The following is a 26,771-nucleotide window of genomic DNA, read 5'->3' as shown; positions in this document are numbered from 1 at the left end:
TCTGGAGAAAGTGTAAGGGCAGCGTGCTCCGAAGGTGCTCTGCAACGAGAATGACATCATGTCTGTCAATGTGTGGAACATCTCTTTTTAAAGGGATGAGAATCGCCAGCTTTGCAGGGAGTGACCAGAAAAAGAGAAAACTATAACTTATATGGGGTGGATGAAACCCGCGCAGAATGTTCCGTTTTAAAACAATGAGTAAGACACAATTAGCAAGTAATTTCCCGTTCCAACAGTGCATTATTAATTTATTGTTATATAAAGGTAAGTGAGTAACTACAAAATATTTGTTTCTTTTGACATTCTCATAAAAACGGCATTATTTGTATTATTCAATCAATCAGAGTACTTGTAAAGCGTGCTACTTACCCGTGAGGGTCCCAAGGCGCTGAGGGGAGAGGGGGTGCTGCTACTGCTCTTTTTCACAGTTCAGTAAGCAAATACAAATGTGTTTCTTTTGTGATTCCAATAGGAACATTTATCTTGTTTCCTATCACAGTCCAGCAAACATTTACTAATGTATTCCTTGTTCCACTGTATTGCGAAAAAGTTTTTGTTTACCAACTATATCACTGTTAGGGGGAGTTATAAAAAATGCAGTGCTAATTTTTAATTATAAATAAGTCACTGTTCGCGGTGACAAATGCACCAGACTGATTTTGGTTCTGGGGTGAAAACCCTGAACAGAGGTTTTCACCCCAGAACCAAAATCACAAATAGGAACATGAAATATTAACCCATGGGACACCTACTATTTAACTTCCACCATTTCAAAAAAATGCACATAATAATTATAGTGGGCTTTATCAGTGAAAGCAGATCTCTTCACCTGAGATCAATATACAGATTTGTTTAGATTTTTTGGATGCATACTTTCTATTGCAATGTTACCTTCATTTTTGCATTAGATGTTTATACTACCAGACTGAACATCTAGCTCTAGTGTACTAAGCAAACCAGTTTGAAAACATACATTTTATATACAAGGGCAGAGAAGAGCCACAGCAGAGAGTGGGCCCAAAAGGGAATCACACCCTGCCATAATGAGCAACAAAACAGGCCCATTGGGACCATGAAACTACCACAAAACCAAAGTACTGTCTGTGCTTTTATTGAAGACTATGGAATACTCTCACCGCTTGACCAGTGTGAACCCCTACATGCTAGGAGGACTGAAGAGCCGGTCCTCCCCCTGGGGGTGCAAGACTCCTCTAGTTGATGAGTAGCTCCACAAACCACTCAAAAGATACGGAGAAGTGGGGCTTACCAGAGGTTGGTGTGAATTTTTATTGCTTTGTGATATCCTGCAGCAGTTGTGTAACCTGTCTGTGTATAAGGCCTCTGGTGGATGCTCGTGGCAGAATGTATTTTATGGGACAGGGTCCCATAAAGTCAAGGGATCCTGCTGAAAGCAGGACTTTACTAACTACCAGGGAAGGTGACGACGTGACGTGACTGTCTGACTCAGACTCTCAATTTCTCCTCACTCTTTCACTGCAATACTTCCGTCCGCGGATCAGTGTTGCCGGCCAAGTGGGTGGGACACTGAGATGGGCAGGGCGCCTTTGCCTGGGCTGGTCTTCTTCTGCAGAGGCAGCGACGTGTGCGCAGATTTGAATGCACGTGCATTCGCTGCTTTAAGTTTGCCATGGCATGCCCGCACAGCCGCACCTCACCGACCACCGAGTATCCACTGGTGGTTGATGAACTACTTCAACGCCCCCGTTCAAAGTAGCGGGAGTCGGACCTGGTTGGACGACATTGAGGTTGGCTAGACAGACTACTGCTGCATAGTTCTGCTCACCAGGTGAGGGCAAGCGAGGCATGGCCTGGGGTAGGCCGCCTGGCCGGCGGCCTATAAATAAAGCTGAGCTGGTGAGGTAGGGCCTGGCAGGCGGTGACGGTGATTACTGTTTTTTTTATCATTATGTTAATTGGTCTGGTCATGATGGCCTGGGGTAGGTGGCGTGATTTAAAAAATAAATAAAGCTGCGCAGGTAAGGCATGCAGGAGCAGCAAAACACCAAAGGCTCCAGAAGTGTAGTCATCCTATTGCGTATCAACCTGGGGCCTGACACTACACGCGCACGCAACCAGGGAGCCACTCAATCAATCAATACACTTGTAGAGCGCGCTACTCACCGGTGAGGGTCTCAAGGCGCTGGGGGGGGGGGGGGGGGGGAGTGCCGCTACTGCTCGAAGAGCCAGGTCTTGAGGTGTTTCCTGAATGTGAGGTGGTCCAGGGTCAGTCGAAGGTGGGCGGGGAGGGAGTTCCACGTCTTGGCGGCCACGTAGGAGAATGATCTTCCTCCGGCAGTGGTTCTGCGGATCCGTGGGATGGTGGCGTGGGCAAGGCTGGTGGAGCGGAGTTTGCGTGTTGGAGTGTAGAACGTGAGGCGGTTGTTGAGGTATTTGGGAACTATGTCGTGGAGTGCTTTGTGTGCATGGTTGAGGAGCCTGAACGTGATCCTTTTGTTGACGGGGAGCCAGTGCAGGTTTCTCAGGTGGGCTGATATGTGGCTGTGGCGAGGGATGTCAAGGATAAGTCGTGCGGATGCATTCTGTATGCGTTGGAGTCTGTTCTGAAGTTTGACTGTGGTTCCTGCGTATAGGGCGTTCCCGCAGTCTAGTCGGCTGGTGACGAGGGCCTGGGTGACCGTCTTTCTAGTTCCGGTAGGGATCCACCTGAAGATCTTACGGAGCATGCGCAGGGTGTTGAAGCATGACAATGAGTTGGCGTTGACTTGCTTGGCCATCGTGAGAGTGGAGTCCAGGATGAATCCCAGGTTGTGTGCATGGTCAGTGGGTGTTGTTGCGGTGCCCAGTTCTGTGAGCCACCAGGAGTCGTCCCAGGTAGATGGGGATGGTCCGAGGATGAGGACCTCCGTCTTGTCTGAGTTCAGTTTCAGATGGCTGAGTTTCATCCATTCAGCGACGTTTTTCCTTCCTTCCTGGAGGTTTAGCTTGGAGGTGGCTGGGTCTTTGGTGAGGGAGAGTATCAGCTGGGTGTCGTCCGCGTATGAGATGATGTTGAGGTTGTGTTTGCGTGCGATGGTGGCGAGGGGGCTCATGTAGATATTGAAGAGGGTCAGGCAGAACCATGAGTCTTGGGGTACGCCACAGATGATCTCAGTGGCTGCGGAGCAGAAGGGAGGGAGGCGGACTCTCTGAGTTCTGTCAGAGAGGAATGAGGTGATCCAGTCCAGGGCTTTACCTTGGATCCCGGTGTTGTGGAGGCGGGTTATTAGGGTGCGATGGCAGACTGTATCAAAGGCGGCTGAGAGGTCTAGGAGGATGAGGGCAGTGGTTTCCCCATTGTCGAGTAGGGTCCTGATGTCGTCGGTGGCTGCGATGAGGGCGGTCTCGGTGCTGTGGTTGGCTCAAAATCCGGACTGGGATGGGTCGAGGGATCCATTGGCCTCGGGGAATGCGGTCAGCTGTTTATTGACGATCTTCTTGATCACTTTCGCCGGGAAGGGAAGAAGAGAGATCGGGGAGAAATGTTTTAGGTCTTTAGGGTCCACTGTGGGTTTCTTCAATAGGGCGTTTATCTCTGTGTGCTTCCAGCTCTCTGGGAAGGTGGCAGACGCAAGGGAGGTGTTTATGATGTTTCGCAGGTGGGGAGTGATGATGGTGTCGACTTTTTTGAAGATGTGGTGAGGGCATGTGTCGGAAGGAGAGCCGGAGTGGATGGTGTTCATAGCGTGGGCGGTGTCTTCGGTGCTGATGGGAGTCCAAGCGCTGAGGGTGGTTGTAGGGGGTGTTGGTTCGATGGCTGGGGGCGGAGTCTGGGCATTGAAGCTGTTGTGGATATCGGCGATCTTGCGGTGAAAGAACGTGGCCACTGCTCTCTTGAAGCACTGGGCACTTAAGACCTACTGCCCATTCCACTACTGGCCTCTCTGTCAAGAATTCACCTCCAAGGGGTGAGAGTGATGCCAACCAGGGATCTCTCTATGAGGCACATGGCAGTAGACAAGCGAGTAACATACTCTTTGCCCATCCAATCAATGGCCTCTTGGGCTAGGACACTTCTAGAAAGGGGTTCAGCCTACACGCTCGTTCAGCTCTTGACGCTCTTGTGCATAAAACTCATAACATTTCTACTGCGAGGTGAACATCTCCAAGCTGGAAACAAACACGCTTCTCTCGCAAGCCCCCTTCTTTCCCCGACCCTCACGCACCCAAAGCCCTCACACCACCATAGCCCTCTGCTCATGAACACCCTTTCATGCAGTCTTTCGTGCAGCTGGCATCATCAGCAGATTGTAAAATGTCCATTTATTGATGCTAAAGAAGGAAGCTTCTAGAATGTTTTAGGGGAGCTTTGGAAGCCCCTGTCTATGTGCAGGTTTTCATAGCATGACACCTTGAAGTATGTTCACTGAATACAGGTGTGACATCGTAAGTCAATGACGTCATGTCTAAGTGATGGTGTGATGGTGTGTTACCGAAAGAAATGAGTGAGACCTGTTATCTGCTGAAAGGCGTGTCCTTCAGTTGTGGTCTCACATTACTAAACTACTGCAAGGGGTTTATTGGGGTAAACTCAGGGTTACTCTCCAAGGGCCATGGGGACAGCGAGTACCCTCTGCACAGGGTGGGTTGTAAATTACTGAATGGATAAGTGGGCTTCATGAGCTAAAAACAGTCTTCTTTTAAAGATGGTAGCCCCTCCCACCAGCCTGGTGGCAGGCTTTAACATAGGATCCTCCTCCCGCCTCTTGGGGGTCGGCTACAGCCCTGCTAGGCATGGGGGCTCCAGAAGTGTCTGTGTGTGGTGGAGCCCTATATCAAACAAGGCCATGTGGTGTGGGGGAAATATTTGGAAAAAGTGGATAAAATAACCTTGCAGTGCTATGTACAGAGACGCAGAACAACTAAAAAGACCTCTATGGTGCCCTAATAAACTCTACTCCTGTCCCCTGATGGGCTTAATTAAAAGTGCAGAGGAATGATTCAACCCTTTGGTCAGGTGGACTTGTTTCAGCCCACTGTATTACACCTCCACAGGATGAGTACATAACCTACCCCCTGGTGGTACGACAAGTGACGAAAGATTCCCTGGGTAGATATGTGGTGGTAGAGGGTACCCTTTTGAAGGTTGCCCAATCCATCCCTTTAGAGCGTATATTCGCCCCCCTCCAGCCAGAACCATGTGTGAGATGTAATACTAAAATTACCCTAGGGAATCACCATGACCGGTTTTACACTCACCTGTTGGCAACACACAAGATACGATCCCAAATTGGCCTACTGTTACTCCCTGCTACTGATCTGACTCAATTGTCTGGTTCCCTCATTGTGCCCAGGTGTATCTCTGACCACACCCCAGTTATGCTACACTTTGGCTCTCAGAGTGTGGGACCTAGCCCAGTGTGGAGGTTCAACGCGTGGCACCTCACAGAACGGTGTTTCCCACAGGGACTGGCTCAGGGACTCCAGGATTATTTGACCCTCAACAAAAACTCTGTTGCCTCACCTGGTATGATGAGGGAGGCCTGGCAGCCTACTATGAGGGGCTGTGCACCACAGTTCACAGTATATTCACATGGAAGGGTGCAGCCGGGTTATGAAAAAGAGTTATTATTATTACTGCCCTGGCTCTGACCCTTTGAAGATGTGGGTGGAGCTAATATAGTAAGTGGGTGGAGCCAGTGGAGGAAGTGGGTGGAGCCAGAGAAAAGTAGGCCTCCGACAAACATTTGAGCACCTGCACTTCATATTTTACAAATTTGGAACCAAACTCAGTAATCTCCTGCAGTTCTACTACTGAAATCAAACCTTAACAGTCTCACAAATAGCTGCAGAATTCCAGTAAATTATATATCACCTGTAGCACTCCTAATGTTATACTTAAAGAGGTATGAATCGTAACTGAGCATCTCTCTACGAAACCCAGAATACATTCTAATGTACATCTGGCAGAACTCATCATGCATTGCAAGTACCAGATGACACATCAGTCCCAGTTCCTGACCATATGGTCCATGTGCACACATATGTAGTGAATCATGTATGTGGAGGCGTCATTAAGAATGCACACGCCTACGAAATGGAAATGAAGAAGCTTCCTTACGTGCATTATCACTTATTTTTCAATTCTTTTTTTTCCCAATGCTGCACAGCAATAAATGCTTATTGTTGATGCTGCACAGCAAAGCCAAAAAGAAATGTCAAAAGGTCTGAAATGCAGGGCCTGCCTTGGAGTGGTAGTGCTAATAGGTCTCGTATTTGGAGACGTGTGGCTCAGGGGTTAGAGGCAGCAGACCCGGAAGCTGAGATCGGTCCAGGACCAGGGTTCAATTCCCCGCCTCGGCGGGTCTTGGGCTAAAAATTCCACGGACTCGATAATTCTCGCCCCGGTGCCTCCTCGACTCTCGGGTTCACACTCTGCGACTCTGGGCAATAGCTTGCTTAATCTCCACAACGGCCCCTCGCGGCGGGATGCCTGACTTTCACCTTGTGGATACCCTGATATCTCACAGGGGAATACCAGGACGGGTTCCCTAAGCAAGCGCCGGGAAACCCACTGCGGGTAGCTGTGCGCTATATAAGCTCAACTACATTTATTTCAGACCTTTTGGCTTGTTTTAACAGTAAGAAACTAATGGATAAATGTTTTAGAAAGAGTTGATTTTCTGCAACTGCATCCGTGTCAGACATATTTCTGCTGTGATCAAGCAATGCAAAGGCAATAATTCTGGGTCAGGTGTTCAGAAGGGTGTTGTCAAAGCTTGTATGAACTTTACAATAGAGTAAAACCGAAACTGAACACTGGGCTTCCTCCTGTGGAAGATGGCGGCGCTGCCTTCTCCGATAAGACTGGAAACTTTTCTCCCCACCTAAATCACAGCAGGTTAGATGTATTAAGTAGGATTTTTGCACCTTTCAGAAACGTGTCATTACCAGTATTTGGTTTGCTGCAAACACGGATGATAATGGCAGAAAGCGACTGTGTGCATTGAAGTGAGGTCTACCATTCTTATAGCTGCTAACTGTATCCAGGTCATGAGGGCGACTTTCAGCCAGTCTTGCTCCTCCCCCAACTGAACTAGTCCTGCTGGAGCTTCTAATGATAATGTCTGTGTTGGGCCTACAAGGCAGTATGCTTTTGGCTATTGGTTATAGGACCAGGGCTGACAGAGTCACTCAGGTTTCAGCTGGGCATTGCCAACCTTTGCCATCATATGGCAGGATATTAGCAGTGGTGCAATGAGTTTTTAGAGAATGTGCAATGCACAGGGTGACTGTTCAATGATGCATTTGGCCAGAAATCTGCCTGCAGATCAATGGTAATTTCCCTGCAGTGGCTGTATATTGATTGGCTCTGTTCTTGTGTTCCACAGGTCCTTGTTCAACGGGCCCTCTGGGGACATACTTCGTCACAGTATTCATGGAGAATAACAAAGGGTCTTGGGTTAATGCAGACTTATCAGTTCTCATCCAGAGCTACTCTGCCTCGACACAGGTCACTGTGACAGTCCAGAAGACGTCCTTCATTAGATCCTTTTCATTGGATAAGGAAAAGACGAGGCTGTACGTGCTGAGCTCCGAGGTGAGCTTTGTGGACATGGCTGGGACAGGCATATTCAACAAAGTAATCACAATCAGGGCAAACAAAGATATCTCTGTGGTTTCACTCAACTATAAGCAGTACTCCTCTGACACCTCCGTCGTGTACCCAGTAGAAGATTGGGGCACAGAGTACTATATTGTGACGCCACCGAATGAAGCACCAGGAGGCGTGCAAGAGTTCTGTGTCTTCACCAACGAAGAAACCAACACCATCACCATGTACCTGAAAGGTACCGTCATGTTCCAGGGCTTGCCCTACGCGAGGGGAAGCATCTTGACAGTGACCCTGATGCCTCTGCAGGCCGTCCAGATCCAGGCCCTGGATGACCTGTCCGGCACCAGGATCGTGTCCTCAAAACCTTCAGGTGTGCTGACCGGACACTCGTTTGCAATTGAAAACAGCAGAGACGGCGACCATGTGTATGAGCAGCTGCGGCCCACCAGCAGCTGGGGTAAAACGTTTATTGTGCCCGCAGTCATCTACCAGCAGAAATCTGACTTTGTCTACATCGCAGCCTACAAAAACACACGTGTGGTCGTGGGAGCAGGAATCCTTCAAAACTCATTCGACCTGGTTGCTGGTCAGGTGCTAAAGCATGAGGTGACAATATCGAGTCCTCTCTCCATCACAGCCACCGAAGGTGTCCAGGTCATTCTGTTCTACACCGGCACGTTTATGTACACATTCGACCCCTTCTTTATAAACATACCTGATGTCGCCAGCTACTGCACGTCCTACTACACATACGGTCATGAAAAATTTGAGAACTACGTCATCCTGGTGGCCCTCACGTCAGCAACAACGGGAATGACTTTGAACAAAGCGCCACTCATCGGTGTGATTTGGGTTCCAATGTTGGGCACAGATTATTCCTGGGGTTACTTTCGTTTTATCCGAACATTTGGCATGAACTTGATCGAGGGCACGTCTCCATTCGAGCTCCTTTCTTTTGGATTGGTGACATTGAACGGGTATGGATCGGCGGGTATCTGCACACCAGGTATGTATTGCAGAGGGTTTTTACACTATCTATCAAGCATGGCTGGGTATCTCAGGGACGGCCTACCTTGGTGTATGTCTGAGCAACCAAGGATATCCAAGTGCACATGACGGTGCATATGGGAAAGCAGTGAAAATATCTGTGTGTCAAGGAGCGCATAACTGAGTGTGTACGCTAGTATACACCTGAGATAATAGGCATATCCGTGTGAAGAGAAAAATGTATATTGCATCAGTATATATATGTATCGGGATCTATCTATGAGTTTAGCAAAGACAGCACAACTGATGCAGTACGTATATATCCTAGGGTGTACTTTTGAATCATACAAGGTGTGAGTCATAGTGTCAGGACTCACAATGATGGGGACCTCCGCAGAATGCGATGAGGGACCCTGAATCTCTCAGACATTCACTAGCCTTGGTTTCAATGGGAGCCATCTGATTGTTTGGGGGCACCTGGATTTTGGAGCCCCTGGGGCCGAATGTACAGCAGGGTCCTGTGTTACCCACCTGTTGAGTCATTATAATGGAAAGTTTCCTTAAACAATCCCAGCCCTACCACGATTGATGAACTGATGCCCAAGGGACACTGGCAGACCCTGCTGGCTCTCCACAATTGGCGAGGCGCTCTGTTAGTGGCCCTCATCGCTCCCAACTAGCACCTCCTGGGGGTCATGGAAGGACAACTCTTAGGGGCATATTAGCAAGAACCTTGTTAAAATGATCGCCGTTTTAGCGGCAGGAAACTGCCGCTAAAACAGCGATAATGGGCTTGCTGATATGCGTTATAGAATTCCAATAGAAGCCCCGGTTAGATGTCCTGCACATCTAACATGGGCTTCTATTGGAATTCTATAACGCATATTAGCAAGCCCATTATCGTCGTTTTAGCGGCAGTTTCCTGCCGCTAAAACGGCGATCATTTTAACGAGATTCTTGCTAATATGCCCCTGAGTCCTTTATCATCACATCTTCAGCAATGGTTCTTTGTCAGTTTCAAACATTACACTGATCTTTACAATGTGGCAGGCTTGAAATGTGTATAGAAGTTTACCCCAGTGAACTTTATATCTACGCTTCCCGAACTTTAGAGAAACACGACCCAGTTTTTAGAATGACAAACTGTGCAAGCCACTTAGTGATCTAGCTTCAACGCACTTGCTGGTGGCTGTTTTGTTATGTAATAGTAGAGATGCGTTCAGATTGCTGTGAATCACTAAAATAACATAGGGCTAGATTGTTGATTGTGAGTCGCAAATTGCGAGTCGCAATTTACTGGGTACAACAGTGTCAGAGACCTATTGCGATTCCCAATGGGGTCGCAAAACGCCTGCATCATTAATTTTATTGAGGCACTCGCATTTTGGGTACCCATTGGGAATAGCTGGCACTCCCAGGGATGGTGGCCCGCTGTGCTCAGCAGACCACCAATGCAACCCGTTTTCCTGAAAGGAATACGGGATGCATTTAAAAAAATGAAATGATTATGTTTTATTTTTTAAGGGCAGGACGTGGTCCCTGGGACCACTGCCTGCCCTAAAAAAATATTTTAGCATCCATTTGCAAAGGGGAAGCAGGTGGTACCTTGGGAGTGTTTTGCGACCACAATAGCTGTCGCAAAACATTCATACATGGCTCATGAGTCGCTTTTAGAAAGGGAGCGCCCCTTCCTAATAGCGAGTCGCAAAACGTATTTTGCGAGTCGCTAATTGATTAGCGAGTCGCAAAATAGGTTTTGTACATGGGCCCAAGGTTTTTGGCAAGCGCAAATGGGTCTAAAACCTGTTTGCGAACGCTAAAAAACGTTGTACATCTGGCGCAAGAAAAGATGTACAAAGTTGTGTGTTTCTCTCTAACAACAATTGTTTGTAAATGTCACAACAGTGACTATGCTCTTAATATGTGTTTATCAGACATAAAAGTGGTAGATTGTACCCTACACTGAACTCTGGAGCTGGGACACTTTTCAGAGTGGGGTGCTCGCTTATGGCATTTGTTCTCTAAGATCACAAGGCTTCTGAAAAATGTTGCTGTTTATACCAGTAATTTTAGCAAATGTTAAAAACTCTTTCTGAAGCAAAGCGTGGGGTAAGGCCTCATCCATTTTTGTGTTAAAACAATGCCTTGTAGTGCAATTTAAAATACAGATATATTTTGCAGTTTTATATAGCACAAACATGGCCCAGGGACATTAGAGCTCTTTACATGATCACCAGATTACATTACACAAAGTCAGATTAATGTTATACCAAACAGAGGAGGTTAGGTACTTAGCACAGAATCAAAGCATGTTGAGCCTACCCTTGGTCTCAAACCTAGTTTTCCAAATCCATAGTCAGCAACTCTGGCTGTTAGACTACATTCACTTATCTTAAATGATGTGTGTATGTCATACATTAGTCGGATGACTGTATGATTATGTATAGTGAGCACATTCTCTGGTAAAATGGCTTTGTGAAATGGATGGGAAAACATGTCAACAAGATCAAAAGGAAATCTGGCAAGTGATTTCACAGAAGTGTAAGTAGCAAGATAGGTAGAGATGCATCTCAAATTGAAGACTCATAGAGCATGGTAGACAGTGCAAACACATTTTTAAAGTACATTTTAGCACATGTCTTTAGTCAACTAAGTTGGCGTAAATTGTATGAATCTATGTAGACCCAGGAGACAGAAATTACAAAATAAGCAAATTGACTGATTGTAAACAATTTTTATTTAGGGTGCACATGTGTCCATGTCAAACGATAGTGGCACCACCTCCTAGGTGTCACAGAAATTAAATTAAATAAAACAATTTTAAATCCTTGGCCACGTGAGCCAAGGCAGGGCGGTGTAAACCAAAGCCAGTGCGTAATGTATTTAAGCATTACACAGTAGAAAAAGTCCCATAAAACACAAAACCTTTACACTGAATTATGAGTAAAATAAGACTGAAACAACAAAAATCTAATAAAGGGAACTGGTGATATGTGTTTTTGAAGTTTTTAAAGCAAATAGCAGCAGTGATACTCAGTGGTCGTGGTAGACCTATGCATTAATTGAGGCAAACCGCGATGTAGCTCTGGTGCGATACACCAAGTGAATTTATCCTGGTGGAAGTTTGGAAGTCTCAAAGTTTTAAAACAGATCTAAGTCCTATTTCAGATCGAAACCTTTCCACTTTTTTTGAAAAAAAATATTGATATCTCTTCTAAGCCCAAAACAGACAGGGACTTTGCCAATCTTTGAGAAGAATAATCATTCCTGAGCTGTCTGCCACCTAAATTGTAGCAGTCTCTATGGAACACAAGGCTGGGCACTAGAACCAGGATGGTCCTGCTGGAATGCTGGAGCTTTTTAAAATTCCTCCATCATCCTAACAGAGGTGCCACCTGCCAAATTTTGAAATGTTTGCTTGCCCAGCAGACATTTCAAGCATTGACAAGAACCTCTGTCATGGCCGATGCATTGTAAGCTTAATGGAAAGCTCTGTGAGCCATACGTCAATCATACACATTTTATTTTTTCAAAAAGAAAATCCAAATGAGGGATTATCTTTTAGAAAATAAAAACAACAATGTACCCTGCCTTGTGCACTGCTCATTTACCCCTACCACCAGGTTTCTCCTGGCAGCAATGGGCATTGAAAAATAGCTATAAGTTCAACCATCTAAATTAAGTGCCCAGACACAGAGCCAAATCTTCGATGACCCTTACTTCTTCGGGTCATCGGAGGAGTTTGACCATGGCTAAGACAGGGTTGTCTCCGTTGTCAAACTATGGTCTGTCCATATTTAAATCAGCGAACCACCATGTTGGCTGGGAGGGAACTCTGTGGCCATTGCAACATAGTTTCCTCTCTGCCAACATATACATCTAGCCCTTAGTATTTGTTTCTGAGGTGCTGGGAGCCTTAAGCGAGATGAAGGTGACTTTCAATCCAATGCTACGGAACTGCCCATAGGATACTTTTGCCCACAGGTCCCAATGAAGCTTTGGAGGAAAAGTTATCAAACACTCTCCGAGTGTCAGATAGAAGTTAACAGCAACGTTAAATCCAGGTCCAGTTGTTTCTGATCACCGTGGCATTTAAAGAACATGCTTTGTTAGTTGGTTAACAGGCTTTTATCCAACCCCTTTCTGTGTCCTGTTGTGGAAATGTGCCTTTTCAGGGTCACACGTTGCAGGGTTCACCCTTAAGTTTGTCCTCGGGTCCTTAGACTAAAAAGGAAGAGCTTGGCACTGAAGTTGTAATTCAAAATAAGAAGTTTATTCACTCATGAGTGAGACCACATCCATACAACACCCTCAAGTGTTCCAGGAGGTAGTACCTTGAATACACAGATCATGGTGCTTTTATACAGAGGTTTCTGCACTTGTAAGCATGTAGTTACAAATAGAAGGTACAGGCCTACACTGGAATAGATACTGACAAACACAGGCGGATGAAGATCACTTACTCAGCAAAGTTGAAGGGAAAACAGAACTGCTTACATCAGTAGGATATGATAGACAGTTACATTCTCAACTAGGTGCATTCTAGCAACTACATTCCTTTCTGAGCTTATACATTGCTCTTGCTCGGTACAGAAGGAATTAACTAAGGTTGATAACTCATGCAGAATAGAAAAGCAGGCAACAGTGAAGACGGCAGAATCCCAAGGCCAACAAAATGGATGTTGCAAACAAGATGGCTTCAGCTCATGCTAACCGTAATTATTTTTTATTTCCACAGACGGCCCTTTTAGCATTAGTTGAAGACATCTCCATGATTTAGAAGGAGCATGGAAGATACCACGGACATCAATCATCATTAACTCACTAATTTCTTGGTCGATCACAGATTCTTTCAGTAGTTGATTTCTTCTCCGCAGCCATGTTCATCTTGCCGTTGAACAATGGACCAGATGGTGCCCTCAGGTCCTGGGCAAGCATTGGTTTCTTCGTTGAGGTTGAGACTGGTAGCCACTAAAAGAGTATCCCCCTTTGTAACACAGTCTTTCACTACCCAGGACAGTGGCTCAAACAGTCTTTTTCAGCAACAAAGTGTCTCTCTTCCAGGGTCACAGCTGATATCGAGATGTACCAGTGATCGTGTGGTCCAGGAAGACTTCCTCAGGTCCTTCAGGTGACGTGGCTTGTCCTTTCTCTGTGTCCACGATGTTGCGATGAGCTGCCAACACAGCTGGGCTCACTAGGTCCTGCAACACCTTCCGACAATGGGTTGCGTGGACCCAGTTCTTCTGGTTAGTCACTCGAACTGCAGTCCTGGTAGCCAAAAGCACCTGCTCAGGGCCACGCCAACGAGGCTCTAAGGAGCTGGTACGCTGTAAGGAATTTGTTCGGACAAAGTCCCAAGGCCGTAGATTATGGCCCTCACCCTGCGACCTGTTTGAAAGAGTCTCTCAAACCTGTTGATAAATAGAAGACAAACTGTCAGTCAACTGAGACAAATAGTAGTCCATCAATACATACGGTACATCAAGTATAGGGCGTGGCTTAGGAATCCCCCAAATATTCATTGGCCTTCCAAAAACCACCTCATACCGTGTGAGGCCATATCGTGTATTTGGTACCAATCCAATAGATAGCAGGCAGTGCATCAGGCCATTTCAAAGAAGTGAAAGCCTGTATTTTGGCCAATTTTAGTTTGAGGGTTGAAAATTGTGGGTGAAAAGCAGCATGAAACTTATGTTTAATTCCTAGCCCTTTCATGAGGTAATCAACAACTTGCCCAATGAAATGGGGTCTGCTGTCAATCCACAATACTCGACAAATGCCGAATGTGGGGAAAAACTCCTTTCGGAGCACCTGTGCTGTACTAAGAGCTGTATTATCTTTCGTAGCATATGCCTCCACCCATTTACCAAAGGTGCAAACCACTACCAAGACATACTTTAGGTTATTACAACACTCAAACTGTATGTATTCCATTTGCAGGACCTCAAAAGGTGCCGTAGGTATGGCAAACCCTCCTGCTGGAGTTCATGTTCCCTTTCAAGGATTATATTGGAGACAGACCAGACAAAACTGGACTATCTTTTTAGCTGTACCGGCAATATCTGGATGATCCCAAACTTGCAGGAGTAGCTTTGCAATTGAGGAAGCTCCAACATGTGCCAGCCCATGTGTCATGTGAATCATAGGATGTAAACAGACTGTGGGTAACTTCCATTTTGTCATTTCTTTATTCCTCCAACAGCCCTCATCATCCAATGTTCCCCCCTTAGACCATTTGGTAATTCCTCAACAGAAGCAGATTGTTGCATATCCAGCACCTCTTACCTGGCATAATGCCAGCGCTCAGCCTGTGACCTTACTACATACATGGGTGTAGTACTTCACTGCATTGCATTCTCACGAGCTGTGTGATCCGCAAAGGCATTGCCTTTTCCTATTTTATCAGTCACTTTCTTGTGTGCGCTACACTTAACAATTGGCACTTTCTTAGGATACGTCAAGGCAGTAAGGAGGTTGTGTACTAATTTCCCATGCACTATTTGCGTCCCATGTGAAGTAAGAACGCCTCTTTTCTTCCAGAGTTGCCCAAAATCATTAGCCACTCCAAAAGCATATTGGGTATTGGTGTAGATGTTAACGAGTAGATCTGTACTAAGCTCACATGCTCTTCTCAGTGGTATAAACTTAGCTGCCTGAGCTGACTTCTGTGGGATACAAGCTGTCTCAACTATTGTCTGAAGTGTTGTGATTGCATAGGCAGCAGAAGTCATGCCATCAGGCAGCTTCAAGCAGGACCTATCAACCCACAGTTCCCCAGCAACACTAGAAAGGGGCGAATCTTGTAGGTCAACACGACCCTTTGTTTGTTCTTCAGTAAGGGATATACAATCATGTAACTCTTGTGACTGAGACTGAGTGGCTGGAAATGGCAATAATGTAGCAGGATTCAGAGTCAAGCATCTTTTCAGTGTGATATGAGGAGCCATAAGTGTCAATTCATATCCTGTCAAGCGGGCACTAGTCAAATGTTGTGTTTTCGTTTGATTTAAAAGAGCCTCAACAGAATGGGGTACTAGCACAAGCAATCTGTGTGACAAGACTATTCCCTCACATTGACGTATGGACACAGCTGTCGCTGCCACCGCTCGAAAATACCCAGGCAGCGCTCAGGCGACTGGATCAAGGACAGCTGAGAAATATGCACAAGGACGCTGCTTATCACTGTGTGCCTGTGTTAAAACTGAGTGAGCACAGCCGTCCCTCTCATGTACATAGAGCATGAAAACTTTATTGTAGTCTGGAGTTCCTAATACTGGTGCAGAACAAAGAGCTTGACACAACTGTTGGAAAGCATGCTGGCATGCAGTAGTCCATGGGAGGGGCATTGGAGTGTCTTTGGTCAAAAGGGCCATTAAGGGTTTAACAATTTGAGAAAAGCTAGAGATCCACTGCCTACAGAAAGAAGTAAGGCCAATCAGTGCACACACATCCTTCTGACTACAGGGCACAGGAGTGTCTAAAATAGCTTAAATGCGATCTATTGTAAGTGCTCCTTAGACAGAAGGTGACCTAAATAGGTAACCTACTGTCTACAATATTGCATTTTGTCCTGAGAGAGTTTGTGATGATGAGAGGCAAGGAATAATAGCAATAACAATGGGCATATTATCAAGAAACGGCGATACATTATCGCTGCTTTTATCGGCAGGAAACTGCCACTAAATCAGCGATAATGGGCTTGATAATATGACCTTGTGAATTCCCATAGAAGCCCAGGTTAACACCAGAACCTAGGCTTCTATGGGAATTCACAAGGGCATATTATCAAGCCCATTATCGCTGCATTAGCCGCAGTTTCCTGCCGATAAAAGCAGCAATAATGTATCTCCCTTTCTTGATAATATGGCCCTGTGCTCCTTCTTTACACTTTTATGGGGTATCAGCAGCCAACAAGATGTCATCGACATATTAAATAAGAGCCACCCCTTTTGGCACAGGAAAAGAATCCAGCTGCCTTTTCAATGCCTGGCTATAAATGCTAGGACTCTCTGTATACCCTGTGGAGCTCTACAAAATCTGAATGATCGATTATTCAAAGTGAAGCCAAACAAATACCGGCTGTCAGGATGAATCGGTATTGAGAAAAATGCATTTTTCAAATCGTTCACACTGATGTAGTTGCAGTAGGAGGAGCCATAGTAAGAAGTGTCATGATGTCAGACACTACCGGATATGGGGGCACAACAATCTTGTTGACCTCTCGCAAGTCAATGATGAATCTATAAATTTTACAATCAGTGTCTTTTTTCAAAATAGAAGAATAGGGCTATTATAGTTATTGCAAGGGACTACTTCCACAACCCCCACCTTAATCAAATCCTTTACAATGTGTATCAATGCTTCTTCGCCTTCCCAAGATATTTTAAATTGGGGCAGTCGAGGCAAAGAAGCACCTTCCTTTACTTGAATATGTACTAGTGGGATAACCATTTGTCCCACATCGGTATCTGATGTAGCCCACAAGCTACTAGGTAACGGAACCAAAGCAATATCCTCTTTATTAAGACAAGACCTCTCAACCATTTGATATTTATTGTTTAAAATAACATGCGCACACTCTGGGAAACAACTTATTGTAGCACGAAAATGTTTAAGCATATCGATACCCACAATGCTATCCGGTGTGTGAGTGGGAAAGCAGAAATGGAAATGTTGCAGTGAATTTATCAAGACTAAATGCAAGTGGCTTTGACAGTGGGCTAAGTGTAGTTTTCCCATCAAATGTGCCAGACAGGGGTGCCACAGCAACCAATTGATTAGACAGAGCACTACGAGTAGCTCCTGCATCAACCAGAAACTGATCAGTAGAACCCAAGATGTTTGCATCGACATACGGACCCCTCTGATCTACTGGGACCTCAATCGGTTTCTTACTCCATCCTAGGCATTCTTATGCATAATCAGAATCCTTAGGACCAGCAGCCGAATAATCAGACATTTGATATTGGTTTTGTCTATCAAAGTTATTAAAAGAATTTGGATTGTGTTCAACTGCCTCAATTCGGGTATTACACATTTCCTGTGTTCCCTGGGCGGCTTTTCATACTTCCTCTTCCCCGCTGATACTGCTGGTCTTGCAAAAGGGGGCACGCAGCACGCTAATGTCAAATTTCTTTACAATAAGCACACTGATCAGAAGACAAATTTGCTTGAGGGAAAGGGGGTACACCAGGGCGATATATCACATATCCACCTCAACCACCACCTTTAAATGAAGGACCATAGACTTGAGCCAACATAACTTTCGTTTTTAGATCCATAACCTTTTTATCCTCCTTGCCTTTTGCTTCCAATTCCTGTCGCTTATAATACTGAGCCATAGTCAAAAGGGAGACTGGGGAATATGTGGTCCATGCTGGCCTTTAGGCGTTTAGCTATTTCTGGCAACATGTTAGCGACAAATTAGTCGACGAACAGATGCTTACCCGTGTCATCTGTCAATGACTGCCCACTAAAATCATGGAATTTCTCTTCAAATCGTGCAAAGAAATCAGAAACTGACTCATCCGCTTTCTGTTTAAAAAACGCTAATGTAGTCCAATCTATTTTCTTAGGGGGTATAAGAGTTTTCAGTTTAATCACAATAGATTTGGGAAGATCTGATCTCTCTTGTTGTGGTTTCTGCGCAGGCTCTCTAGCTGCATCTATTTGCTCTAAATGCACCCAAGTATCACCATAGGCTACATCATCACCTACCTTACGAATTGATATCCACATATCAGTGGGAAAAATAAGTCCAAAAAACATGTCAATATCTGGCAGAGTCATAGTACAGAAGCTAATAGATCCTTCCACTTCTTCATAAAATATCCCTTTGGATCATCTGAAACTTTACCATCATTCATTCCCGTTCCCTTTGGGTGAACATACAGAGGTGCTGCCTCATGCATGGGTTTCATAGTAACTTCAATATCACTAATATCCGTCCCCGTAGCTCCCTCTTGTCACTCCGGGGTCTGAACTGTTTGTTCAGTTGTAGTTTTACCAGCTGCTTTTTTTCTCCTCTTGCAGATGGGACATCTCAGTGCGCAATTTAACCACTCGCCTAATTAGATCAGGCACCTGTGAAGGAAGAAAGGTGCCATCACTTAATTGTTTATAATTATAATTTATATCAGAGGGCTCTAAATCATCAGAATGGTGTCTAAAACTGAGTAATACTTACCAAGTAAACATCTCTACGAAATTTAACTTCTCTAAAGCTATCCACTGCTGAACCATTGCTATGAGTTCTAGGGTGGAGGCACTCCCACAAGCTGCTTTACGAGCAGCGGATCTAAGAGTAGCCATGCATTCAGTAGTTAAAGTAGAACGAGTCTTCCGCCTGTCTTGTTTATCTTCATCTTTTTCTTCTGAAGATAAATGCTCTTCATCAGAAACTTCATTCTCAGGGGCACCAGTGAATTAATACTAAGCATGGGCGGATTTTGCGGATTGGCAATCCGCGAACTTGCGTATTTACGGATTCGCAATCCGCGAAGATCCGCGAACTCTAGCGGACTTGCGGATTTTTCCGTTTTTTGTGTTGGCGCGTGTTCGCGCCGATTTTGGGACAAGTTCGCAATTGCGAACTTACTTTTCGGCTTGCAACGGCCGCGACTATGTTGTTTCTACGTCTGGTTTATCATCACAGGTTCACAGCACCCTCTGTTTCACCACTGCCACCCTCTGGGACACCCATGCCACCCTCTAGTACATCCTCACAGGCACCTATTAGGTTTATTTATTACTGTAGATTATGGTGGTTGAAAAAAGCTAGCACACCTGCCCTTCTTCAACTGCCATCAATTAATTTGTGTTTCATTAATGTGTCAGTAATTTTGAAAGTTCCAGTCTGGCTGGCACCTGCTTCCTTCCTTATCTGTAATTTGCTTTTTGTTGCAGTGAAATTTTTTTTTTACAGGACCTTTATGGTGCTATTCTATGAGCCTGCTGTTTGGGTCATAGCAGGGTCATAGAATTGTTGCAAACTCTGGAGGGGCCCATCAGGAAGCACTACCTTGAATGTTACTAATGTTAAGTTTGAACTTTTGCACCTGCTCATTGCTTTCATTTTAGCTAAAATCGTTTTTTTTGCAATTTCGCGCGTTATTTGGGGCGCGAATCCGTGCGAGATCGATTTCGGAAGCCGCGAATACGTGCGAATACAAAATTGTTTTTGTTGCGACGTGTATGTTCGCGTGATCTTGCGCGTGTTCGCGAGGCGCTTCTAGCTATTCGTTTGCCAAGTTACCCTATCGGTCGTACACGGGCGCGGCCATCTTGTTGGCGTGACGTAATTCCGTTTCCGCCCGCTATGTGTAATCTCGCAAAGTGTGCTGCTCGCGAGTACAAGTTCGCGCGTACTCGCAAGGAAAATCTCGCGCGAACTTACCCACGCGGTCGTGAACGGGCGCGGCCATCTTGTTTCTCATTCATTGCTATGGTTCTGGGCATGCTTTCTCTATCCTCTCTCAATCTCTGCCATCCTTTGCTTGTTTGAAGTTTTTTTGATCTAATTTTACTTATTATCTAACCCTCTATTTTTCTAGCTCTATATTTTTGTGTTTTCTGCAGCTTTTAGTTACTTTTAAACTACTTTTTTAAACTCTTTTATTTTCTTCTTCACTATTCTATTTCTTCTTTATCATTTAAGTTTATTTCTGCCCAGACCATGGTAAAGGGAGCCGGGAAGCACCCTGAGAAGGGGAAGGGTCCCGCACCCCGTGCCCGGCTCCCGTGCGGGCGTTTAAGGGGGGAGCAAGTGGTCCCGAGGGAGATCTTTAGCGCGGAGGAAGTGGCGGCACTGATCTTCCATGTCCAGCGCCGCCTCCCCAAGACGATCCTGGGAGGCGGCAAGATCGCGACCGGCTATGGCATCCGGGAGCGCCGCCAGCGGTGGGAGAAGGTGTGCCGGGCCATGTACAAGATCTCTGGGGTCCGGCGCACATATAACCAGGCCACCCACCGCTGGACCGATGTCATGGACCGGGAGCGGGACTTGCTGGACGCGCTCGGCGTAGAGGTCCCCGGGCTTGGTGAGTAGTAGTAGTAGTACATTTACTACTCTGTTTTATCCTGCTCTGTTATTTGCAAATCTTTGTTCTTTACCAAGAGCAATAATGCTGCCGATTACATTGAGGTAAATTATATTTCAAAATCTTCTATGCATTTCATTTTCAGGTGCACTGCTCTCCTTCTCAGTAGCCTTGCTTGCTACTATGCTTCTTTGTTTTGTATGTTGTGTTCAGAAGCATTTCATTGGCCTGAGAAATTATGTATCAGTGTACTGTAAAGAAAAGAACTGCGTAATGCTAGACAGTAAGGGTCATATTTTCAATTACCGGCGCATCCCTGCAAAGTAGCAGGGATGCGGCAGTAATTGTGTGCCATGCCACCACCACCCATTGGCCCAAAACGTCACAGAAGCCTTACGCATCTGTGCCGTAAAGGCAGCGCATTGCTGGAGTTGCGTGCCAACGATGGCGCAGCTCCAGCAATGCTCTGGGGTACCCTATCTCCCCAATGCTGCATCAAGCCGTACGTCGGCTTCAAGCGCGCAGGGTTTGAGTCATGCATCATTGTCATAAAAATGACTGATTGACATCTTGTAGATTTCCCTCAGCCACTTTTAGGATTCGTTCCTGCGCAGGTACGCCCTCCCTTGCGCCGGAACGCCCCCTGATGGCGCAGGGCTTTACAACGTGATGCATCGCCCATATGCCCATATGTGTTTTTTTTTTTAATATATACGCCGCACCAACACCATGGCGAGTCTTTTGTTCTGCCGCTGCGTCAGAAAAGGCACGCAACAATGGAGGAAAATCAGTCGCAACTTCCGCAAGGGACTTATAAATCAGCCCCAACAGACTGAAGTCCAGTGTCCTTCCTTTAGACAGTCACATGGCTATCAGAAGAAATAGTGGCGGTGGTGGCGGGTGGATTGATAGTTTGAGTATTCACTGATCTGCAAGCAGGATGGACTTTGTCTGTCACGTGTTGTGCACTACTGCCTGCAGTGCCAGGCCTAGGCAAACCTCTTTAGTAGTCTGTTTATTGAGTTACATAGGAACTTTCTAAGTCAACGTTCCGCAAATCAGGCAATACGAATAACGTAGTATACCACATGAGATAGATCCCGTGGAATAGTTGTCTATCTATTTGCTATTTTTCCAAAATATGTTGTTATTGTTCTTTTGAAATGTTTGATTTGGTTGAAAAATCTCATCCATGTTTTATGGTTTTTCTTTCTTTCATGTTGTACATCAGCTCCCCCCAAGGGCAAGAGGACACAGGAGGAGGGTGCTGAGGATGCAGGCCAGGATCGGGCAGGCGAGGGCTCCTTTGCTGGCCCCAGTAAGTTTACATTTTACTAAACAGTACCTATTTTTTCCTAGCGTTCCTCATTCGATTTTTTCTAAATCGTCTTTGATCTTCTTGTAGACTGGATATAAATTCTTATCCTGCCTCGAATATGATGACTCCCTGTGGTATTACTAGACTATTCTTATTAGTCTGTCTGTGTAGCTAACTAAGATTGGACATTTGGCAATTCCATTGGACTCCCATTATATTCAGCAATACCTCTATGCACTGTCTCCTTACTGACTAGATAGTGTGGCAGAGTCATTCAGCTCCCGAAGTCACCGATTATAGATCCCCAATGATCTCTAGATTATCGTACGCAGGACAAGAGAGTAGTACGGAGTCACAGCACAGTCAAGAAGTGTCAGAGGCACTCATGCTTGCAAAAATTCCAAAACCTTTAGCTCATCCACTCTAGTCTAGAGGAACAAAAACCACAGAGTCTATTTAAGTGTAAAAGCTTTATTAAAAGTAAACACATTTATTGAAATCTACTTTGTCATAAAACTATTTAACTGTAAACGGAAAAGTGGTTAGTGCTGACGATTAATTGGACACATTTCTTGTGGTCGAGCCGAACTCTCACCTACTTTGAACTTGATCCTGGTCGTGTTCTTAGGACTCAGGAGTCAAGCTTCTGTCTGTTAGGAGAAAAAGTGGTGCGTGTTAAAAATCAAAAGCAAGCATTCATCAGTTGTGCATAAAAGTGCAGCAAGACAACAGCCTTCCCTGGAAAATGGGACATTTTTACTATGGAGTAGACAGTCACAAATTATTACATTGTATTCTGTTTTTTTAACATTTCTCCTAGACCAAATATTATATAGTAGTGAGTGGTGTATTCTAACTTTCTTAAATGTACTTTGTAGGTGTAACATCTGGTGACGGGGCCAGCGCGGAGGTGGCTGATGTGTTGGACTTGGACTCGGAGGCCTCTGGGGAGGATGCGGCGGTAGAAGAGCTGGTGGCCGTTCCTGTGGGGGATCAAACGGTGGTGGCGGAAACAGGTAAGCTATATATTCCTTACTTATTGAGATTGAAGACTGCATAGTGTGCTTTCTGCACGGGTGTATTACAATTACAAATCAACCAGGTAGTAGCCTCCTCGAAATGTACTTCGACTTAGCTGTGAAGTTTTTGGTGAGAAGAATCCCAATAAGTTCTTAGACGAACGTGATGGATGGGATGAACGAAAAGCGAAAGAAGGGTGTAAGTAAGTGGGACGCGAACTTGTATGATGGCTGGCAAAGAAGAACGATATGTGTTTGCTTGGACCCAGAGGTGGCTGGGAAGGAAAGAATATGGTATGGTGCATGGCTGGGTCAATGATGAAGCAAGGATGGGTGGAAGGACAGCAGCCTGGGTGGGTGAAACAGAAACTGTATGTGTGCGTATACTTTGAATGAATGGATGCCTGGAGCATGGTATTCTCTGACTCTTACATAGCAAATGTGTATCTAGAGAGAGTAGATGGTCGCCAGGTGAAGTAAGTGTTACCTTGAAGAGCATGTACCACCGCACCCGCACGTCCGTCCCAGTGCAGGGAAGGCAAGGAAAAGAAATTGTAAATGTGTCCAATACTTCCATGAATAGTAGCAGTACTTTGTATTGCGTTTGCATTCACAGCATATATCTGGTTATTACGGTGGACACTCCGTACCTCTCTTAATAACTTTAGTTTACTTGTAGTACGTCATTCATGTGTGGGTGTATCACTGTGTTCACTCAATATTAAGCAAAGCACCTAAAGTCATCTCATCTGTCATTAAATACGTCCCATGTGAAGTGATAGATAATCAAATTAGTTAGCTTCTTCAGTTTCCTTTTCTAGTACTCATTTGCACTGTAGGGTGAAAGGTAAATTAATTAAGCAGTAGCCCTTGTAACAGAGTATTCTCAGTGCCACCCGTAATAGAAAAGTAATAGCTTCACCACCTGCATGTACTGGACCGGTACAGTAACGCAAGTCTGTCTCCATCATCATGGTGTGCAACTTTTTTTCTCGGGTGCAACTTCACTGTGCTGTGTCCATGTCATTCTGCCGGCTTGCATAAGATAACGTACCCATTTCCCTAAACAAGAGAGAAGAAGAAGAATAAGACTGGTGTACTGTCATAGTCGACTGTAATGGAAGTCCATAGTGGTCGTAGAATTAGTTCATTAAACTACCACTACTGTTAGAGCAAGGATGCAGAAGTGGGAGGGTTACATAGATACTGTCCTCAATAGTTATGTACTGTGCTTTCAATTTGCTACTTGTACTCTGTGACCCAACTTTCGGCTCAATCACTTTGTGTTATTAATAAGGAGCATTGGTTACAGACTATGTCTTTCTTTCTTCATATAGTTGCTCCTTCTTCCAAATCAACAACAAGGAGGGAGCAGGCTAGATTGGCCCGGCAACGGAGGCTGGAGGCCACAGTCGCCGAGTATCGGCGGCTGGTGGCCCTGGAGGAGGAGGAGGACACGCAGTCGAGCGGGGCAACATCTTCGACTGCATCCTCCTCCGTGACTAAACCAGCGGGACCGAGCCGGGCTAAGAAAGCCGACCGCCACCGCCAAGCACCGGAAACACCAGCTGCCCCCCACAGGAGCTGCAAGGAACGCCAACACCGCCTACGAGTCCGCATGTCCAACCTGGAGCAGGAGGTCCTGAGGTATAAGACCTTGGTTAAGGGCCTCCGCTCCGAGCTTGCCACCCTCCGCAAGGAGTATGATGCCCATGCCGCATCATGCACCAGCACCAGCACCCTCCAGTAGTGGAGTGTCCCTTGCCCTTTTTTTATAGACTTTTGGGGGGTGGGATTTGGGAGTTGGGATCGTTTTGGGACGTTTCAGAGACAATCGTTGGGGTTAGGGTGGGTGAGGGAGATTATTTTGTTAGGGATAAATAAATATATTTTTCAACTACTTTATCTGACCATACCTGTTTTTTACTGCTTTTCAGTCTGGTGGGTGGGGGGCGGGGGTGTAACAGTAACTTTGTTTTCCTGAACAGTCGTAGGACTTTAGTAGTACAACCGTCAAACTCTTGTCTACTCCGAAATAATACTCCATTATACTACCTCCCACCAAACGCTTATCTTACCTGTAATTTGTGTTAGAAATTAGGGCTAGGCCCAGGGCTGGCTCCAGGTGAAATGGGGATTAACGTTGTCATTCCTGGGCGGGTGACATTTCCTCATTGCGGTGTTACTAGTGGTGTGACACAGTGGCAGTTGCATGCCTATGGAAAAAAAGAAAACGAAACCTTGTTTGTACTCCTTACTGTAGCATTACAACGGTTACGGTACGATCGAGAAAATAGCAGGTGACAGTACACTAGAACAGTGCCATAATGTAGCCTAACAAATGGTAAAGTATTGCAAGTATAACTAGTACTTGCGTTGAATTTATTTGACATTGGCTACTACTACTAGAAGATATAGTACTGAAGCTGAGTAAGTCTAGAAGATATCCTCGTATTCCTTCACCAGCCTGTTGCTGCTATCACCTTATCCTCCCCAGCAAGTGTGTGGAATTATTGATGTCATTTTAGTCAGACATCAAGCAAAACAACACAGCCCGGGGGAAGAGGGTTAGGGTTTGTAAAATGGATGGGAATGGGGGTTTCTTTTTGGGTAGGTTTTGTTGAGAGAAGAAAAAAAAAGCAGAGCATGGACAAACAATAATTGAAGATACAGAGTTTACAGACAATCTTTGGTTACAAAGTAAAGGTAAGCACATGCAGTCACACTCATAGAATAAAAGACAACAATGGATACTGTATCTGTATTGCGTATGTTGTTGGAGTTGTCCTGTTGAAATTGGTAAGTAAGTTGCATGCAGCAAACAATTCCTCTTATTGGCGGCACTCCTCCATTCCAGCTGACGCTTCGTCCATCAATGTGGTGGTGACCACTGACAGAAGAGACACCCTGTCCACTGCCTGCCTGGCGGATGTTGACTGAAACCCGGCCTGTAATTATTGAACGGAAAACAGGAAGTGCTATTACAATACCACTGATAAATAAATAAAAGGTATGTACGCTGTGTGGTTCAAAAAGTCACACTTTGATGATGCCTAGCAGAAAAATGGTTACAAAACGTACTTTGAAAGTAACAGTAGACCCAAATACAGACCGTGGATTGTATTCAAACCACTTGCCTGCAAGCAAAAGTATCCATAGCCAGCATCGCTCCAACAGTGCTCTACAACAACAGAACCGCGTTGCAATAGAACCCCCCTAAACACATGCAATCCTGCTGCTAGGGCTAACCCTAACGAACCCTAACTTACAAAGTGCCAAAACTGGTGTTTCCTTATGGATTTTGTCCAACTAACTTCTAGCCGGTATTAGACCTTCCCAGGAATGCCCCAGGCAAGACCCGCCAACCCACCCGCAAAAAAACACCCGACACAACACCACCAAACAGCGAAAAAGCTAAATCTCATACTTACAATGTCTCTCGGCCTTCGGTCCAAACGCGGCGCTGTGCAGCTAGGTCGTCATCATCATCATCAATCATCATAACTCCTGTTTTCCACCACGGATTTCCTGAAAAGCAAATGCAATCAAGATTAGACTGTCGCAGCAGTGCTTCGACAGAGACCCCGGCCGCAACCCACCCACGAACAGCAGGAAGCCCCCCAAAACGCTACATTGAGCAAGATGTCTGAAGAAATGGCAAAAAAAAGGCTGTTCCTTATGGATTTTGTCCAAAACACTTGTATCCGGTATTAGACCTTCCCAGGAAAGCCCCAGGCAAGACCCGCCGGCGCCAACCCACCCGCAAAAAAACACGCGACACAACACCACCAAACAGCGAAAAAGCTAAATCTCATACTTACAATGTCTCTCGG

At 45.5% G+C, this 26,771-nt stretch overlaps 1 protein-coding gene across 1 annotated transcript in view; it reads left to right on the top strand.

The window, feature by feature from the left end:
- The first annotated feature begins 7,396 nt into the window (after window positions 1-7,396).
- LOC144769650 (IgGFc-binding protein-like) overlaps window positions 7,397-26,771 on the top strand; it is a 573,708-nt gene continuing 554,333 nt past the window's right edge. The window contains exon 1 of the mRNA XM_078653825.1: window positions 7,397-8,579. Coding sequence (XP_078509951.1) covers window positions 7,397-8,579 — 1,183 coding nt within the window. The remainder of the gene's footprint in view (window positions 8,580-26,771) is intronic.

This window comes from Lissotriton helveticus, chromosome 7, assembly GCF_964261635.1.
Source record: "Lissotriton helveticus chromosome 7, aLisHel1.1, whole genome shotgun sequence".
Classification (NCBI taxonomy): domain Eukaryota; kingdom Metazoa; phylum Chordata; class Amphibia; order Caudata; family Salamandridae; genus Lissotriton; species Lissotriton helveticus.
The sequence above is the reverse complement of the archived record's forward strand: the minus strand, read 5'-3'. Positions and strand labels throughout refer to the sequence as shown.